General features: G+C 56.8%; 3 protein-coding genes across 6 annotated transcripts in view; 2 read left to right on the top strand and 1 right to left on the bottom strand.

The window, feature by feature from the left end:
- Positions 1-2,631: 2,631 nt before the first annotated feature.
- Positions 2,632-9,741, bottom strand: AK2 (adenylate kinase 2). 2 transcript variants are annotated; one of them, XM_027661172.1, is made up of 7 exons: positions 9,610-9,729; positions 9,046-9,171; positions 7,061-7,171; positions 6,865-6,959; positions 6,194-6,266; positions 5,418-5,613; positions 2,632-3,445 (listed from the first exon to the last, which is right to left on the bottom strand). In XM_027661172.1, the coding sequence occupies exons 1-7, from the start codon at positions 9,727-9,729 to the stop codon at positions 3,438-3,440; spliced, it is 729 nt and encodes a 242-aa protein (XP_027516973.1). In that variant the 3' UTR covers positions 2,632-3,437. The 2 variants fall into 2 exon arrangements, with proteins under 2 accessions (XP_027516973.1, XP_027516972.1); XM_027661171.1 differs by lacking the exon at positions 2,632-3,445 and having other exon boundaries at positions 5,215-5,613; positions 9,610-9,741.
- A 1,627-nt stretch (positions 9,742-11,368) lies between these two features.
- AZIN2 (antizyme inhibitor 2) lies at positions 11,369-17,326 on the top strand. Of its 3 annotated transcripts, XR_003530607.1 has the most exons (12): positions 11,369-11,547; positions 11,704-11,817; positions 12,896-13,070; positions 13,147-13,320; positions 14,024-14,196; positions 14,633-14,764; positions 15,095-15,260; positions 15,379-15,541; positions 15,616-15,728; positions 15,936-16,150; positions 16,500-17,098; positions 17,172-17,326. XR_003530607.1 is itself a non-coding variant. In XM_027661333.1 (11 exons), the coding sequence occupies exons 3-11, from the start codon at positions 12,972-12,974 to the stop codon at positions 16,639-16,641; spliced, it is 1,377 nt and encodes a 458-aa protein (XP_027517134.1). In that variant the 5' UTR covers positions 11,369-11,547; positions 11,704-11,817; positions 12,896-12,971; the 3' UTR covers positions 16,642-17,326. The 3 variants fall into 3 exon arrangements, 2 of the variants coding, with proteins under 2 accessions (XP_027517134.1, XP_027517135.1); XM_027661333.1 differs by having other exon boundaries at positions 16,500-17,326; XM_027661334.1 differs by lacking the exon at positions 11,704-11,817 and having other exon boundaries at positions 16,500-17,326.
- A 970-nt stretch (positions 17,327-18,296) lies between these two features.
- Positions 18,297-18,727, top strand: part of NDUFS5 (NADH:ubiquinone oxidoreductase subunit S5) — a 1,469-nt gene continuing 1,038 nt past the window's right edge. The window contains exon 1 of the mRNA XM_027661335.1: positions 18,297-18,621. Within this exon, the coding sequence (XP_027517136.1) occupies positions 18,406-18,621 (216 nt within the window). The 5' untranslated portion in view covers positions 18,297-18,405. The remainder of the gene's footprint in view (positions 18,622-18,727) is intronic.

Consider the following 18,727-nt stretch of genomic DNA (forward strand, 5'->3'; position numbering starts at 1 on the left):
ACAGCCTCCTCTAAGATAGATGTAGCTCAGGGGACAAGGTCTCCAAACTTCTGATTCATTTCATCAATGATTTGTGTTCTAATCCCTAGGGAGAACTCTGCTCCCCTTTCCTAGAGAGGGACCAGGGCTGCTCCCCAGTCCCTTCAGCCTGTTCTGGAGGCACAGGTACTCCTGGCTCTTCCCAGCACGGTGCCAGTGACACACATACTGGTATCCTGGAAGGGAAGCATTTGCACCAGTTTCTGCACCAGCCAGCCAGGCTCTGACCTGGTCTCGCTGTCCAAGAGCCAAGCCCTGCTGTGCCAGGCTGTTCGGGCATTGTATAACGTTCCTGCTTCCCAGGAGCCATCCCGCAGCACATCACCCAGCACTCGTGGAGCCCACCCTGACCCGCTGCCCCCGAGCATCTCTTACCTGTCCCCGGAGCCCACTCCCTGTGCAGCGCTCTCCCCTCCGCAGTCTCCCCGCTCTCCCTTTCCCACTCCCCTTCCCTCTGCACCACCTCCCTGCGTGATGTCAGCGCAGCCCGGCCCCCGCAGCCTCCCCAGCGCACCCATCGCATCCCACTGCTGCTTTTCCTGCCCAGCGGTTGCCACAGCGACAGGAGGGGAATCCCATCCTCCGGTCCTCCACCTCCCAGGGCCTCGCTTGGTATCACCCACTGCAGCTCTTCCTAAAGAGACCGCGGGAAGGGCAGGGGGACAGCAGCAGGGAATGGCCAGTGATGGCCTTGGCGAAGCCGTGGCTCGATATGCCTGGAAGGGAAGGGGGAGCAGGGGCAGTCGCGGGAAGCAGGTTCAGAGCAAACAGGCTCTCACCTTATCCACAGTTCCACACCCGTGCCCCCTGAGCTCTTCCCACCTTTCCACCCCCTCCCTTCACTGCTCCCAGCCAGTTCTTTGTTCCTCAGCCCCATGTGCTCGCTGGTTCAGGGCTGTGCCAAGTGCACCGTGGTGGCACAAACTCCCCCCGGTCCAGGATCTGTGCTACTCGCCCGCGGCAGAAATCCCTGCAGTGACTCCTCCTCACTCCCGGGTCAAGGTCAGAGATCAGGTAACGATCAGAAACTTAAGACCAGCTCCAAGCCAGACCATCAGGAGTCAGTGGGCTCATTACCACTAACCACAAACCCACAGTGAAAGGTTTTCCTGCAATCCCTGTCGCCGAAGGTTTCGTTGGGAAGGGAGAAGGGCAGATACATTTTTAGGTCTGCAGCACATTTTTAATGGAAAGAGATGGCCCAGGGCTTTCATCCCTCCCCCCATCCAAGATGCTGTTTCTTTTCAGCAGAAATATTGCTGCATTAGAGAACAGGTCACTTCCTCTATCAGTGAGAATTCAGTGTCCTATTTGATACTGGTCCTTGTGCTATAAATAGGAATTTTCCCCTTTTATAGCTGCTGAATAATTGTGTGTATGAAATATGAACACAGTTTTCAAAAGAGTGCCTGATAAGCAGCTTGCTGGAACGAAATGGTTGAGCAGAAGGAATTTACAGCACCTGCAGAGCATCCTGTGCTGTGGAAAACATTCAAGGTCAGCGTGAGAGAGACAGGTCACAGCACAGATCCAACTCCACAGCATCCCAATAATCCATTTCACACTCCACACTCAGGTAAGGATCACCTCAGAGGAGCCAAGACTTCTCCATCCCACGGACCAGAAAGCCAGGAGGAGCAGGCAGAACAGGTTTTTAAAACAGCAGGCAGGGAGCAGAGAACACAATCCCAAACAACGAGGAAGAGCATAGTTTAACATCCACCATCAAAAGGAACAAGGGAAGAAGCCAGGGAGGCACAAGCTTGGCTTCAAAAGAGGGAGAGTGGTAATGGGAGGTACAGAGAGGTAACAAAGACACCTGAGTACAGAGACTGAATGGCTGAAGAGCAGGAGAGCCCAGTTATGCTGGAAAACCAGTAATTTCTGGAGGAAATGGGCATATGCAGCCCAGCCCTTTCTGGTGCTGAACCAAAGTCCTGAACACAAGCACGGCTGCAAGAAGTGTGGGTAAACAACTCTCCATCAGCACATCAAGAACAGCCTCCTCTGGGATACCTGAGGGTCCCTGTGGAGGCAGGAGAAAGGGAGAGCAGGAAATGCTGTCATTCCCTGCAATTGGACAGATTTTTTTCCCTGTGAATTTAGAGAGGCACCGGTGGAAGAAGGGATGCAAGAAGGTCTGAAAGGCAGAAAGCAAATGAGCAGAAACAGAATACACAATATATGGCTTCCAGTTGCTGCAGGAAGAGACAAGAAAATAACAACATCAGCTCCTCCACACACTGGATATGCAAAGGGAGGAGGAAAAAAAAGGAATTACATCAGTTGAAGTACCTGCAAGGAGCTCTAGGGAGAAAAACAGGATGCACAGGGGCTCAATGCTTTCAGAGTCACGCATGAACAGGAAAGAGAACCAGCAAAAGGCACCATTGCTATGGTGATCTAAAGCATTGGACACACTCAGCAAGGAAAAGAGATAAAAGGAATTACAAGCCACATTTTCAGCTGCACAGAACATCCTTGAGATAGGATCAGGCCCCAGGATCCACCCAGCACAATTGTTAGTTGATGCTGTCATCTGCCTCCTCATCCTCCACGCTGTCTGCAGGTCAAAGAGGACACAGCACCAGATACAAATGTAAAGGGGTTATTTTATTATTGATTCAGAGGTTAGACAAGGCACCATTTGATCTAAAAAGAAATGCAAAAAAACCCCCCCAATTAAGTGTTATTTTTGCAGGCAATTAAGAAAGTCTCTTTTGCATTTCTTCAGCATTGTATGAATTCCAGCTTGGTCATGATCACAGAAAAGCCACCCCATTCCCAGGTAAGGCAGGTTTGGACTAGAGCCACAGCCCCTCTTCAGCAGCAGAGAATCCTTGAGAAGTCTCTGTGCCAGGGTTTAGGAATGCAGCAGAACAAGAAAAACAAAAGTTCCAGGAAAAACCCATGGCACCTCTTTTTCCTTTCCGTTTCAGACATGATGCGTCATTTGTTCATTTTGGTCCTCGCTGACAGGAAGCAACTTCAGGAAAATCACAGCAAACCTTTCAGTGGCCTCAGGGTACCAAGAGCCCACGAGACAAGCCCTGAAAGTCCTGGAGAAGACTGGAATAGCACCTAACCCTACCCTCCAACAGGTCAAGGACCTGCAGCTGATCACTCAGAGGTGTTTCACTGTCTTGTTTTGCCTCCCCAGACATGATTTCTAAGGAGAAGGCCACCTCTTCTTCACAATGATTCTGCCGAATAAGAAATCCAACCAAAACCCTACCAAATCAGCCCCCAAACCCCTTGTTTACCACCTCCTTTCCCCTCCCTCCCATCAATCATAACCCCCCACTCCCAGCTGCCCTCCCCTGCACCCAAGGGAGGGCTGCAATGGGTGATGTAGCAGAGTGTGCAGCGTTTGGTGGTGTCTCATCTGGTTCACGGAGTCACTCGGCTGGAATAAATGGGAACAAAGAGAAAAAAAAAATATTTAGGGAAAAAAAAAAAACCAAACAAAATGAAGCACGGTTTATGGCAGAAAAAGGCTGGTGAGCTGGATGCAAAGTGAGCACAAGGGAAGAAAGGAATGGAGAGTGGAGGAACATCTTGTTCTTGCTGTAGAGTAAAACCCTGACCAAATCCAGGAATGCCAAGTGGCCAGGAACCCTTCCCTGCCATTATGGCAGCACAGAGGGGGCTGCAGCTCTCTGACTCTCTCAAGATAAGAGCTGCTTCTACTCAGAACTTCTTTACAGTCACTGAGACACCAAGGCATCTCTAACACACTTTCCCCTTTCCTGGAGCACAGGAATCCTATCCCAAAGGCTATCCCGACCTCCCAGCGTGCTGGCATTGGGGCTGCCCTTCCACAGGAAAGCCAGAGACAAAGCAAGGGCCATCTGGGAATCCCAGGGGACCACAGGCTGCTGACAAAACCAGCCCTGTTGACTTCCAAACCCTTTCTCCTTAGTCATGTGCTTTCAAGAGAAACAAGTCAACTGCTTTAGGTTCCCCGGTGTCATTTCCAGTTTGCTGGAAGGGAAGAGGTTGTTTCCCTGGAAAGGATGCGTGAGGACAGAATGTGATTTTCAGACAAAGGAGAAATTATCAAGAAAAAGAGCAAGGGATTCCTGAGGATTAAGCATCTGCTCTGGACACAGAGCCCAAAGCAGCTCAGTGCACAGGAGGGAGATGGGCAATTTCCTCTGGAGAGGAGGGTACTCAGTGACTCTCAATCAGCAAATACACATGGAAGGCCAAAGGACAAAGTTTCATCTGTGCCAATCTATATTTACAGCGGGGTCCTCTAGGAAGGGCTGGAATCCCTCATGGACAAAGGTCACTGCCAGCCCTGCAGTGTCACCCTGAGAAGACAAGGCACTACCCCCCCAGAGTGTCCTCAAACAGAGAGCCCGTTGGATTTGCTCAAGAAACAGGAACATTTCCATGAGCTCGTAATGAAGGTCGTTAGCTCAAGGGCACATGGAGCCAGTGGTTAATAATGCTGTCTCTCCAGCCTTGAGAAATCATTTGTTTTGCAATAAGGCTTTATTATATTTAGACTTTGGGATCAGGAGAAGCTCAACACATCTTCCAAGGCAAGAGTGAAGAGATAAGACCCAAGTCCTTTTCTTATCCTCACAAGATCCCAACCTGCCACAGGGTGACTGTGAGACTCTAAACACGGACTCCATGTTTTTAAAAAGAGCAAGAAGCACTAATTTGCTATATTAGGGCCCACAAATGACAAGAGGTTGAGACCCCCACACACTTTCTGTCCCATAAGTCCCATCAGCACAGGAAGACAGGCTGTGCTCCCAGGTAACCTGCCATCCCACCAGGAATAAAACACATACAAGGAGAACACGTTGTCACCCAGCCCCGAGCAGCAACCAAACTGTCCCTCCCACAGCTGCTCCCCCAGCAACACACACACAGCAACCCCAGGTTTCATTCCTGCACCTTCACATCACCTGGGAAAATCCTTCCCCCACTACTTAATCCTGACCTCCAACCTTCTCCTAGGCCCCTGTGGAGCAGCCAGGAGGAGGTGGAAGTACAGTTCCTTCTCCAGGTAGGTGCATTTCTAGAATGAAACAAAAGCTTTTTGACCCAAAAGGGTGCAGATCCCACTTTTGGCAGCCGGAGCCTGGGCTCGCTGCGGCCTCTAGAGGCCAAAATCTCCCACACCCGCAGGCAGACTGACGTTCACATATAGCGAGATAGAGACCGTTAACAGCTCGTTTAATTAGAGAATTAGCACAGCCCTCCCTTGGGCTGCATCACCTTGTCCCCTCCTCTTCTATCTGCTCAGCTCTTCACCCTCCCTGGCCCCAGAGACAGAGAAACAGAGACAGAGGGAGAGAGACAGAAAGCAGAGCTCTGTCCTGGGACGGAGCCCTAAATGAACATAACCAGGTCTTTACATGTTGCTCTCGAGAAGGCTGCCAGGATGCTGGCAAACACCACGTCAGGAGACTGGGAGGCATCCACGGCCGTATGGATCCCCCTCTTGCTGTAGTAGGAGATCAGGGGAGAGGTCTGGGTGTGATAGGACTTCAGGCGGGTTTTCAGGGCGGTCTCGTTATCGTCGGAGCGGCGGATCAGGGGCTCTCCAGTCACCTGGGAGAAGCAAGGGGACAGTCTCCAGCTTGCTGCAGCCTGGCACGCTCCCCCCTTCTCTCCACAGCTCCCACAACCCCCGCTCCCCTCCTCCAGGCCAGGCTAAATGCAGAGCTGCAGAGGCGACCCCCAGGTCTGCGGGAGAGACACAGTGAACCCAGGGCAGCCAAAACAAATCCCAGAGCAGTGACTGAAGAGAGGAGGGTTCAGCACTGTGGTCATTGCCCCACACACCACTCCAGGAGCCCCGAGAGCAGGCACCAGCTACAGTTGCTCCCCAGGATGGAAACCAGTCACAACCCACCGCAACTTCAGCTGTGGACAGAGTCCAACAAGTTCTGAGGCTGGCAGAGCCTGGGCCAGCTCTGCAGCACATCCATCCCTTCATCCATCCCTCCAGGCCTCGCTCCCTGCAGTGCCGTCGGCTCAGGCTGCCCAAGCAGTTCCCCACGCTCCCCAGAAAGCCAGGACAGAAGGTACAAGAGAAGGAAAGAAATGAGTTCTTTTTTTTTCCAGGGAGACTGCAAAGCATCAGCTAAACCCAAAGCAAGGCAGGCTGTGGCCCTGGGAGCTCACATACATCGTCCTTCATGGGCTCTTTCGGGGGTCTGAACTCCTCGTGATACGAGCGGCCACTCGCTGGGTGAATCAGCCTGAGACAGAAAATAAGTGTCAGCAAAGCAGGACAAGGTCTCCTGAGCCTGCCACTCATCAGCACAAGAACATCTGTAACAGCAACATGATTTGCCTTTCACTAGTAAGAAAATTCTCTGTAGTTATTTCTGTACCAAGGGCCTCTTCAGTTTGGAAAAGCAGCTGCAGCAGCAGATGGAGAAGGGATTTTTACTTCCTGCTTTACTGGGGAAGGGGTCTGGCTCCTGGAGGTGTGAGGGTGACACAGTGCAGCAGAAAACATATCTGACCTTAGACTGTGCCCAAACGTGTGCAGTGTCCTGCCTAAGGGAGCAGTAATGATTTTGGAGAAGGAAGACTTTAAAGGCTGAGCTGGGGCAGCAAGGATGCTGATTCCTATCAGCAATCCCTAATTTATAGGGCAAGGGAGGGGCTCTGCTCAAGGCTGGTCCAGTCATGAGAGAACAGGCGAGGGATCACGGCAGAAATCTAACAGAGACCAGCAACACAGCCAGCCCTAAGCACCGGGAGGATAACCTGGGATCTGAAATCAGGATGCCATTCCACAGACTAGAAAACCTCAACCTGTGCACTGAGCATCGGGGAGAGAAGCGTTACCGTCCAGTGATCCTGCGGATCAGCAAGGAGTCAGGGATGCTGAACTCAATGACCGAGTCAAGCTTCTCCTTCCTCTTCTCCAGGAGCTCATCCAGCTGCAAGAGCAAACACCCACCTCAGAGGGGCCGAGGGCCCAGGGACCCCTGTCTGCAGGGAAGGAGGTGCCAGAGCAGCCCCTGAGCAGGGCCTCACGTACCATCTCCGCCTGCTTCACCGTGCGGGGGAAGCCATCCAACAGGAACCCGTTCTTGCAGGGAGGGGAGTCCAGGTTGTTCTCAATCAGCTCCACCACCATCTCATCGCTCACCTGCAGAGAGGGGGGAAGCCCGTGGTCAGGAGGGACACCCTGAACTTACACACAGCTGCCTCCAGAGGTGCTGCACTCATGGTGGGACTTTTGGGGCTGTCCTGTGCAGCACCAGGGGTTGAACTCTATAATCCTCGTGGGTTCCTTCCAGCTCAGGATATCCTGTGACTCTACGATCCATGTCAGTGCCCAGACTGCTTCAGGCCCCTCCTACGGCCAGAGGCAGCAGCCACAGCACAGGGCACTCCTGTTAACAGGGTGAAAGCTGCAGGCTCATTCCTGCCCACTTCAAGGAAGCACTCCCTGCCACGGCTGCAACACCAGGATGTGGCCAAGGAGACCTTTCACTCCAGGGATACTCCACAGTGTGCCAGGGACTTGGACCAGTGCTGTAACCTCACCGTTACAAAGGTTGCTGTATTTCAAGGAAGACTGTCAGCTCGAAGACGAACTCCTGAGATTCTTTTTTTTTTTTTTTAAAGCAACTCACAACAGAAAATTTCGACATAACCTTGATTTCCTGTTACTTTGCACCTTCACCCACACATCCCCCTCAGGAGACAGGAAGGGCAGAGCAGGCAAGTTGCTCATTGACTCCCATAAACCTTGTGTGAAGGTAAAAGCCCAGTAGTTGCTGACAAGCTCTGGCTTTGCTGGATAGTTTTTTCCCATCCAACAATCTCGGCATACCGCTGGGATTAGTGCCTTTTCCACACTGCAGCACTAACAGATGCTGCAGCCCCAACAATAGCTGTTTATTTGGGAGCAGCTCTCCTCAGCAGCGCTGTTTTCTCCGACACACACAGCTGAGACCCAGCAGGATTTGGGAACCAGGCTGTCACAACACACAAACAACAGCCCCCACAGGCAAGGGGGGGAAGTCTGGGTGAAGCAACAAGTCACTTCTGTGCCTTCCTGATTACACCCGTCAGAGAAACAGCCCCTGAGCATAAACCCATCCCAAACTGCTGTGCTCCCAGCTGAGTTATCACAGAGCCAGAGCACAGAGCTGCAGGGTGTCCCCGTGGAGCAGCCTGGAGCTGGCTGCCACACACACACACGTGGCAGATACCACCAGCCTCACCAGATAACACCCCTATCTTTCATAACCAGCCGGGTATCGCAGGCTCGGTGTTGCAATGAGCTCTGGGCAGAAGCTGAGATAAGCCACGTCACTCTCCCCATTCGGGGCCTGCAGAGGCTCCCCGGAGTGTTACGAGCCCGTGACAGCCGCAGAGATGCCCGAGATCTGCCCCACATGGGGGCAAGTCGCTGCAATTTGTGGTTCCTTGAGTTTCCCGGAGATAGTTCAGTCCTTCTGATGAGATAATTAGACCCTCCTAAAGTGAATGTCAGAGATTCCAACTCTTGTCTCTGGGGGACCTAAAGTGCCTCTCTCACACAGCACCTGCTGTAGCTGTCACAGCAACACCTTTAACACCTTTAAGTCTATTTTCACCACTTATGCAAGAGCTGGGATGCAGATGAACCCTCTGAAGTGATACCTGGAGTCCAGGAGAGGCAGGAGCAGCAAAGCATGGCTGCAACATCCTGCAGCTCCAAGGATACACCTTCACCTCAAAGAGTGCTCAGAAACCAGCCAGAACTCACCCTGTGAGCATAAAAGAACCACCCCAGGGACACAGGCTGCTAGTAAGCAAAGAGCAACTCTGAAGAGGAAAGGTGTTTTTATAGGATGTTTCTCCTGCAGGACAACAGAAGGAAAATCTCCACCCCTGCCTTCACCCTGCAATCTGCCTTACCACATTAATTAGTTTTGTCACGAGAATTCTAAACAGGAGGCGGGTTTTGCCTGCTCTCATTCCAGGTGCTGCCAGCCCACGTCCCCTCCCAGCACATCCCTCACGACCCACCAGCTTCCCAGCATCCATGGTCTCCTTGATCCGCTTGCCCAGCTCGGACCCCGAGGCCACCATGGCCCGCAGCATGTCCCCGGTAGCCAGGTGACACACGCAGTAGGTCTCGGCGAGCTTGGGAGCCTGCGGGAGAGAACAGACAGCGGTGAGCGCTCCGGGGATGGGACCTGGCGGTGGGGGGCCGGGGGGACGCTCAGCCGGGGCTGGGGTGGACAAGCTGGGGCCTTGTCCCCTGTGGCAGCACCGGGGCGCTCAGCGAACCGGCAGCACGTGGCAGGGCCCGGCGCCGAGTCCCCGGAGCGCTCCGGGAGCGGGGCCAGGGCACCGGGTCCCCGCGGGCCGGCCCTGCTCCGGGACAAAGGGATCCGGGACAAAGGGCCCCTGGAGGCGCGATACCGCCGAGCACCCCGAGGGAAGGGAGGCCCTGCGGAGCGGGACACCCCGCACGCCCCATCCCCTCGGCGAGGCCCACGCGGCGGTCACACGGGGAAAGGCCGGGCGGGCCGGTCCCGCCGGGCCGCTCCCTTCACGGGGGAGCTCCCCCCGCGCATCCCCGCTCACCTGCGTGCCCTTGCCGGCGCCGGGCGGGCCCAGCAGCACGGCGCGGATGCCGTGGCGGAGCCCCGGTGCCGGTGCCGGGCCCTGCCCGCGGCCGCCCCCGGCCTGAGCGCTCGGAGCCATGGCCGCCGCCGACTGCGCGCCCGCCCCGCGCCGGGGGGCGTGACCCCGCGCGCCGGGGGCGTGACTATGCATATGAGGGGCGTGGCCGCACAGACACCGACCACGGCTTTAAAAGCGAGTAGGGCGTGGTTATGCGTGCGGTGGGCGGGGTTAACCCGGCGGTAGGCGTGGTTAACCTGCGGTGGGCGGGGCCACGGCGCCTCGTGGCTCGGGGCGCTCCGCCGGTACCGGGCGCTGCGTCCAGTTCTGGGCTTCTCAGCCCCAGAAGGACATTTTGGGGCTGGAGCGAGCCCAGAGGAAAGCAACGAGCTCGGGAAGGCTCTGGAGTGCATGTCCTGTGAGGAGCGCTTGTGGGGGGCTCAGCCTGGAGAAAAGGGGGCTCAAGGGGGAGCTTCTCGCTCTCTCTCGCCTCCCTGACAGGAGGGTGTTGCCAGGTGCGGGTCGGGCTCTGCCACCAGGCAGCTAGTGGGAGGAAAAGAGGACGTAGTCTTAAGCTGCACCAGGGGAGGTTTAGGTTGGACAGCAGGAAGAAGTTCTTTACAGGGAGAGTGATCAGACATTGGAATGGGCTGCCCAGGGAGGTGGTGGGTTCACTGTCCCTGGTAAGAAGAGACCAGGTGTGGCACTCAGTGCCATGGTCTAGCAGGCAAGGTGGTGTTAGGTCAAAAGTTGGACTTGATGATCACAGAGGTCTTTTCCAACTTAATTCCTTCTGTAACTCTGTGGTTCTGAGCTCTGCTTGCCCTGGCGCTGCGTGGGCTCAGCGTGGGCTGGACACTGCCTGGCACATCCAGGAGGGACTGGCACTGCAGTGCTCTGCATCCCTCTGCTCTCCCCTCAGTGCAATGCTCTCTGCCTGGCTCCCCACACCCCACGCAGAGCAGTCCAGGACTGGTGCCAGGCCAGAGCATCGGGAAAACACGCCAGGATCTCACAGGAGACAAGAGCTTCCTTGGCCCTGGTTGCCAGGAGAGTCTGTGGCAAAGCCAAGACCACGGTGTTGAATACAGAAACCCAGGATAAGTCTGTCCCTCTCACCTCCTCTGTGGGGACAGCTACCCCTCCACACACAGAACGCTGGCTCCTCAGCAGCACCAAGGAGGGACCTGCAAATTAACAAGAAGAAATAAAAAAAATCCCTGCTCGGCCCTTGCTGTTTGTGGGATGGAGCAGTGCAACCATTTCCAAATGCAGCAAAGACATCACTGATGGACCAGATGAAGCACCTCCATTTATGGCAGAGCTGGACCTGCTGCCAGGGAACCCACCGAAGCTGGCAGCACCTCAGCAAGGGCAGGATCAGTCCCTGACGTCTTCTCAACTACCTCCCGCCCGCCCCGCTGGAGTCCCAGCCAAACAGGCACTGCAGGGAGCCTGGTTTCCCTGGCAGCAGCATTTCAGAGGTATTTTGGGCTCTCTTCCCCACGAGGGTCCCTGTGCACAGGATGCACAGCCTCGTGAGGTGGCCCCGCAGCGGGGCTGGGCTGGGATGAGCTGGGCTGGGTGAGAATCCAGGGTGACTCCCGGGGGCAGCCCCAGCCCTGGGAGGGGGCGGGCGAGGTGGGGGAGCGTTCTCCAAGAGGGATGCAGGATGCTCAGAGGCAGCTCAGCCAATCGGGTCGCTGGATTTGGTTGTCATGGTTACGGTTGGGAGGCAGAGCAGGGAGGGAGCGCTGGGAGAGAAGGGGTGCAGAGCTCCCCCATCCTCTGCAGGGGCTTGGGGCGGGCAGGGAGCTGGGGCAGGACAAGCAGCCACTGCTGGGGCCGGTTCATTCTCTCGGGAGACCCATGGCAGAATCTATTTAAATGCTTTCTGAGGTAAGGGGGCTTTGGGGGGTTTGAGGGGAAATTGCCTGGCACAGTGAGGAGGGGGCTGGTGAGGGATACCTGTGGCTGCTGAGTTCTGGGGATGGTGGGTGAAGGGTGCTGTTGGTGCCCCTCTCCCTCGCTAACCCCATCACTGCTTCTCCCCAGAGCCCTTGGACCCCCAGCAACAGCCACACCTCAGGGTGCTGTGGGAGCTCTGCATTCCTCGGGGAGCCCCCCTGGCAGCACATCTGAGCACCTGGGAGGGAGAACTGGGCCGTGGTAAGGAGGGGTTGTCCCAGGCTGGGCCACATGTTCCGACAGGAATGACCCACTTCACTGCTTCTGTGCCCCATCCTGGTGGGCTGGGTGCTGCTTAGTGATGGGATGGGAAGGGTAAAGCTGGAGCAGTTGCTCTCCTTTCCTGAGTATGAGGCTCTAAAAGCTTTAAAAATATGTTTTTTCACCTCATTCCCCAGCTCTGGAATTCGCTGGTGGGGCTTGCTCAATGCATTACAACATCCTTGCTGCTCTGGGGTCAGTGTGGTCTTTCTCCCAGTGCCTCCCTCAGAATGTTGTCAGTAGGTGTCTGTGGGGAGGAGGTGCAGTGCTGCTCTAAGAAATGAAACCTCTGCCTCCTGCTCCCTTCAGATTAGAGAGACCATGTTCCTGTAAGATCCCTGGAGCTAGACCTGGATTATCAGAGTGGAAATGTTCCCTGCTATGTTGTCAGCTCTCTGGGTTATGAGACAGGCTGGGTCCAGGGCAGGAGATTGTTAAAGTGTGCGAGCTTAAAGGTAAAGCTCTGCTAGGACGAGCCAGGAAACTCTGTGCAGCTTAACTGTCCCCTGGTTCCACACCCTGTGTCATGAAAGAGCCGTGGATCCACAGCAGGGATCCAGACTGTCCTCAGGTCGGCCAGTGTCAGCGAGGGGTCTGTGCTCTGCCTCCCTTTTCCCAGGGCTTGTGTGCCTGGGAAAACGGGTCCATGAGAATGGAAACCATGAGGGATCCTCACCACAGCAGATCCAGCTACATTCCAGAGCGTGAAGGGACATGTCCTGGCGCATAAAGGCCTCCATCCTCTTCGCAGTGCAGTTGGCTTTGTTGTTGAACTGCTGCTGATGGAGACAAGGCTGCTGTGTGCCAAAACACAGCTCTGAGCTGCAGAGAAATGTGTCTCCTCCCCCAAAAGAAGATGCTTTAACCCACAGGAGGGCTCTGCTGAGGCGCTGGTTTGGAGCAGAGCAGCACAGAGCTCTGCCCAGGGCAGTGCTGCCATGGGAGGGATGGATGGGGAGCACCCCAGGGTGCTGATGAACCTTCTGGACCCTGCCCTTAATATTCCTTCTTTTTCCAGTGCATTGCTTTCTTAGAATCTATACCTTATTCAAGGAGGCTTTAAATGAGCATCATCACACCCTGAACATCCCACCATGAACGGGTACCTGAACGAATCCAATTTCCTGATGGTGGAGGAGGGTTTCACCACCAGGGACCTCCTGGAGAACCTCCTCGGGGAGCTGTGCCAGGGGGTAAGGGCTGGCTCTCTGCTTCCCCCCTTGCAAGAGGCACTCATGGAAGCTTCTGCTTACTCCAGCTTTCTCCTAGAGTGACCAGCAAGCCTTCTTCGTGGCAGACCTCGGGGACGTGGTGAAGAAGCACCTGCATTTCCTGAAGGCCCTGCCCCGGGTGAAACCCTATTTCCCAGTTAAATGCAACAGCAGTGAAGGAGTGATTCGGCTGCTGGCAGAGCTGGGGGCAGGCTTTGCCTGTGCCAACAAGGTAAGGATGTGGGAGGACAGCTCCAAGTGAGCATCCTACAAGCATTTGTGGGAGAGTTGCAGAGCTCACCTTCCTTTTTTAAGTCTCCACTCAGTAGGTGACATTTACAGGGGCAGGAGTCTCCCTCTGCTGTCAAAAGTCTATTGGCACAGCCCATAAATCCCTGTCCTCTGTCTGGTGACCCAGGCTTTCCCTTTGACCAACATTCCTGCCTCTGGAACTGGTGTCTTGGCTGGCAGGCTTGGCTGGTGGCACAGCACACCCCTGGGGTGCCACTGCCAGAGCCATCCAACTCCTGCTTTCTTTAAGGATGAGGCTAAAGCTCCCTGCTCCCTCCTCCTCGTCATTTGCAATAGCCAGATTTCCAGGGAGGAGCCAAATTAAGCTACTGACTTGTACATAATGAAATAAGATGTGTTTCCAGGAAGAGAAAGTGCAAACGTTGTCACAGCTCAGACCAGGGTTCACATGCCAACCCTATGCCTGCTAAACCCACCTGTTTCCTCTCCTGGTCTCATGCTGTTTTAAACACCTTCCCACAGTCTGTCCTTGCCTGGACAAAGTCCACTGTGATGCCTTTGAGCTCTTGTAGCTTTTCCTTGGAACGCTGACGCTTTGCCCTCCCCAGCGCTGCAAGCTGGACAAGACCCAGGGCTGGTGGTGGCCATGGGGACCTTCCTGAGTGTGTTCCCTGTCCCTACAGGCTGAGATCACACGGGTCCAAGGCATTGGAGTCCCAGCTGACAGGATCTTCTACAGCAGCCCCTGCAAGCAGGTTGCCCACATCAGGTATGCGGCCAAACACGGGGTGCGGCTGATGACCTTCGACAACGAGGTGGAGCTGAGCAAGGTGGCCAGGAGCCACCCCCGTGCCAGGTGGGTGCCTGGCAGCACCATTGGAGGGGCAGCTGGAGGAGGAGCTGGGCAGGGGGCTGTGGGGTGCTACGGAGGCTGAAGAGGAGGTTGTAGAAGGTTGGCGTCGGTCTCTTCTCCCAGGTGACAAGCGATAGGACAAGAGGGAAGAGCCTCAAGTTGTCCCAGGGAAGGTTTAGATTGGATATTTGGAAAACTTTGATCACTGAAAGTGTAGTCAGGCATCACAACAGGCTGCCCAGGGAAGTAATGGAATCACTATCCCTGGAAGTGTTCAAAAAACACGTAGATGTGGCACTTGGAGAAATGGGTTAGTGGTGGGCTTGGCAGTGCTGGGTTGATGGTTGGACTCGGTGATCTTAGAGGGCTTTTTTGGCCTTAATGATTCCATGACCCTGTGATTCCAAGCCCCTCAACACCGTGTGGCTTTGCCGTGCAGGATGCTGTTGGGGATCACTGCTGAGTCCTGCCCTTCTGCCCACCCGAGCATGACATTTGGGACCACACTCAAATCCTGCCGGTACCTGCTGGAGGCAGCGAAGGAACAGGCTGTGGAGGTGGTTGGCATCAGGTACAGCACGTGGTTCTTCTTCCAGAGGGGTGCTCAGCCCCTGTGGATTGTGATATGGGGAGCTCTACCTTGCTGAAACAACACAGTGCTCCACAGAGCCACCAGGAGTGAGGTGAAGGCAGGGATTTGCAGGGATTCACCTTGTGGGGGCCAGTTTGGGGCAGGTTTGACCCTAAGAAAGGCTTTTTGGGGGCTCTGTGGGTCTGTCCAGGTGGTCTGGCTTGGGGTGGTGTGTGGGATGCACAGAGCTGCTGCCAGTGGGTGACAATCCTGGTGCTGTCACTCTCTGGGGACAGTCAAACCCTGATGAAATGGGGTCTGTGCCCTCAGCTTCCACCTTGGGGGCCGTGGGCTGGAGCCCCAGGCCTTTGCTCAGGCCGTGGCTGCAGCACAGCTGGTGTTTGACATGGGCACAGAGCTGGGCTACCAGATGCACCTCCTGGACATCGGCGGGGGCTTCCCCGGCACCGAGGACACCAGAGCCCGGTTCGAAGAGGTACCACAGCCCCCCACACCTGCCCTCAGCAGGCACAGAGCGAGCCTGGAGGCTCTCCCTGGGTCTGGCTCGCTGTGAAATCCCTCTATCCAAGAGGGAACTTCTTCCTCCCACACAGATTGCTGCCGTGGTAAACTCTGCCTTGGACTTGTACTTCCCGGATGGCTCCGGGGTGGAGATTGTTGCCAGACCAGGGCGGTACTACGTCACCTCTGCCTTCACCTTCGCTGTCAGCATCACTGCCCTGGAAGAGGTCCCCATGGAGCAGCCTGGCTCTGACGGTAGGTGGGACAGTGGGACAGGCCCACCTGTGTGCCTGAGCCCCCCCTGAGCCCTCTCCTTGCTCCCCTTCCAGAGGAGGAGTCCGGCAGCAGGAAGAGCCTCGTGTATCACCTCAACGATGGCATCTACGGCGCCTTCAGCTGCCTCCTGTTCGACAGCCCCTGCCCCAGGCCTCGGCTGCACAAGGTGAGGGGGTTTGCCCAGCCTGGGGAGAGCCCAGAGGGTCCCTCACCTTGTGTGGCATCACCTCATGCCAGAAGGGAGCAGACTGTGGGGAAGCTGTAGCCAGTCTGTGGGCTCCAGGAGTTGGATCTTTGGGATGGGTGGAGATGAGACAGGTCACTGTGACACTGGGACATCCTCATCCCCGTGGCTGCTCTCTGTCCACCCCAGAGACCCTGCCCAGAGCACCCCTCCCACAGCAGCAGCCTCAGGGGCCCCCCTGGCCACGCCGAGGATCGCATCGCCGATGGGCTGGAACTGCCCGAGCTGCACGTTGGGGACTGGCTGCTTTTTGGGAACATGGGGGCCTACACCATCCCAGCCTCATCCCAGCTTGGGGGGTGTCCCCAGCCACATGTCACCTACGCCATGTCCCGCATGGCCTGGTAAGAGACGGTCAGAGTGGGGGGACAGGGCTGGGTCCTGCGGGGTGGGAGATGCCGCTTTCCCTCCTCCACCAGGGCTCTTGGCCTGAGGAAAAGGGTTAAAATTGAGTCCCAGAGCCCTGAAAACTCAGTATAAAATCCTGGCCTCAGAGGCAAAACTCCTATTCTTTTAAATGTTGGCAAAATTGAGCCTGTTTTTCACTGGGGAAGCCACAGGCAGCTCACCTCTGGCTGTTGTTCTGTTGGGGGGGATGTGAGAACCCCGGAGATTCCCCTTCCCTGGGCCCACCCCCTTCATGAGGGGCTGCTCCTTCCCCCTTGCTCCCCCTCGGGTGTCTCCCACTTGCAGGAAAGCCATCCAGCTCTTCCAGGGAAAGCCCCTCCAGGCAGAAGACGACCGTGAGAGCCTCTGCACCCCCCTGTCCTGCGGCTGGGAGATGGCAGAGACCCTCTGTGTCCCCCCGGTCTTCGCTCCCACCGGCATCATCTGAGCAGGGATGGCACAGGGAGGGGAGGACCCATGGTGGGGAAGGGCCCCGGGGTGGTACCGGGGTGGGGAAAGGTCCTACAGCAGTACCAGGGTGAGGGGGAAGGTCCCATGGCAGTACCAGGGGGATAAAGGTCCCATAGTGGTACCTGGGGTGGGAAAGATCCCACGGTGGGAAAGGTCCCATTGTGGTACCAGGGTGGATAAAGATCCCACAGCAGTACCCAGGGGTGGAAAAATCCCCCAGTGGAAAAGGTGCCACAGTGGTACCAGTAGGGGAAAGGTCCCACAGTGGTACCGGGGGGGTGAAAAGGTCCTGCAGTGGCAAAGGTCCCGTGGTGGTACCAGGGGGGATAAAGATCCCATGGCAGCACCTGGCAGGGAAAAATCCACCAGTGGGAAAGGTCCCAAAGTGGTACCAGAGAGGGAAAGGTCCCCTGGCTGTAGAGGAGGAGGGAAATGTCCCATGGTGGTACCAGGAGGGAAAAGGTCCTGCAGTGGGAAAGGTCTCGTGGTGGTACTGGTGGGGGAAAGGTCCCATGGTGGGAAAGGTCCCCTGGCAGCACCAGGGGGAAGGAGGTGCCCTCCTGCCGCTGGCACCACCCTGCTCCACTCTCCCCGGGGCTGCACTGGGAACTTCAAAGTAAATCCTGTCCCATGGATCCTGTCCCATAAATCCTGCTCCTCCAGCTCGTGCAGAGTGTGTTTGGCAGGTGGGCGGGGGGTGCCCAGCAGGTTTGGGCTCTTGTTTTAGGAGGGATGGTAATAGCTGGTGTCCAGCGTGGCCCAGGGGGGCGGATGAGGGAGCCCCCGGCTCCCCCTCCACACCCCGTGCTGGAGGCGGCGCAGAATCCATCTGCAATCAGCGTTTTAATGAGGTTTTGCTCATTAGGGAGGGCGGGGCTGTTCACCCAAACCTTGTCCAGGCATCTGGAGGGAGCCCTGGGATTTTGGGGGCATGGAAATAGGGGGGTGGGTTTGGGATGTGAGTGTCACTGCGGGGAAGACCCATCTCCCAGGTTCCCGAGGTCCTCTCAGCCCTAAGGAAGGCTCCTGTCCTGGGGTGTGTGTGGGGGTCCTGGACAGGACAGCCCCTCTGAGACCTTGAAAGCCAGGGACTGGGAGAACTGGGGGTCACTGGGAGCCCTGGGAGGACACTGGGAGGATATGGAGCACTGGGAGAGCACTGGGAGGACACTGGGAGCCCTCGGAGGAGGACACTGGGAGCACTGGGAAGACGCTGAGGACACTGGGAGGGCACTGGGAGCGCTGGAAGGACACTGGGATGACAGTGGGAGTACTGGAATGACACTTGGGGCACTGGAAGGACACTGGGAGGACACTGGGATGACAGTGGGAGCACTGGGATGACACTAGGAGCACTGGGAGGGCACTGGGATGACACTAGGAGCACTGGGAGGGCACTGGAAGGACACTGGGAGCACTGGGATGATACTGGGAGCACTGGGAGGGCACTGGAAGGACACTGGAAGGACACTGGGAGCACTGGGAACCCTCGAGCGCGGCCGCCAGGGGGCGCTGGGGCGCGGCGAGCAGCGTGTCCTCCGCCCCGCCAGAGGGCGCTGCAGCGCGCGGGGCGCCGCTCCTGCCTCCCCTCTCTGTCCCCTCCCAGCCGCAAAGCGCGACGCGGTGTCGCGCTTGGAGTCGCGCTTGGCGGCGGCGGCGTCGCGCGAGGCCGGTGAAGGACGGGCCGGGGGAGGGCCGGGGGTTTCGTGACAGCGGCCGTGTCGCGACAGAGCGCGCAGCCATGCCCTTCTGGGACCTGCAGAAGCAGCTGGGCATCGACTTGGACAGCTGGCTGCTGCGGCAGAGCATGCCGCAGCCGAACCGCAGGGCCGCCGTGTGCCACGCCTTCGAGCGCGAGTGGGTAGAGTGCGGGCACGGGATAGGCCGGACGCGCGCCCAGCGCGAGTGCCAGCCCGAGTACGAGGACTTCATGGAGTGCATGATGCGCAATAAGATGGTGGGTCAGCGCAGGGCTCGGGGGGGTACGGGGGACGCCGGGCTGGGAGGGACGGGGGGGAACTGGGGGGTCCTGACAAAGGGACACCAGGTCCTGGGGAGGGACA

The sequence above is a fragment of the Corapipo altera genome, unplaced genomic scaffold (assembly GCF_003945725.1).
Source record: "Corapipo altera isolate COAL_440 unplaced genomic scaffold, ASM394572v1 201, whole genome shotgun sequence".
In the NCBI taxonomy this organism is placed as follows: domain Eukaryota; kingdom Metazoa; phylum Chordata; class Aves; order Passeriformes; family Pipridae; genus Corapipo; species Corapipo altera.

Coding starts and splice junctions, on each gene's coding strand:
- AK2 (XM_027661171.1), bottom strand. CDS start 9,729: ATGGCTCCGAGCGCTCAGGCCGGGGGCGGCCGCGGGCAGGGCCCGGCA. Junction 7,172..9,045: donor CCATGGATGCTGGGAAGCTG/GTGGGTCGTGAG, acceptor CCCTCTCTGCAG/GTGAGCGATGAGATGGTGGT. Junction 5,614..6,193: donor AAGAGCCCATGAAGGACGAT/GTATGTGAGCTC, acceptor TGCTTCTCCCAG/GTGACTGGAGAGCCCCTGAT.
- AZIN2 (XM_027661333.1), top strand. CDS start 12,972: ATGAACGGGTACCTGAACGAATCCAATTTCCTGATGGTGGAGGAGGGT. Junction 13,071..13,146: donor TCGGGGAGCTGTGCCAGGGG/GTAAGGGCTGGC, acceptor GCTTTCTCCTAG/AGTGACCAGCAAGCCTTCTT. Junction 15,261..15,378: donor CCAGAGCCCGGTTCGAAGAG/GTACCACAGCCC, acceptor CCTCCCACACAG/ATTGCTGCCGTGGTAAACTC.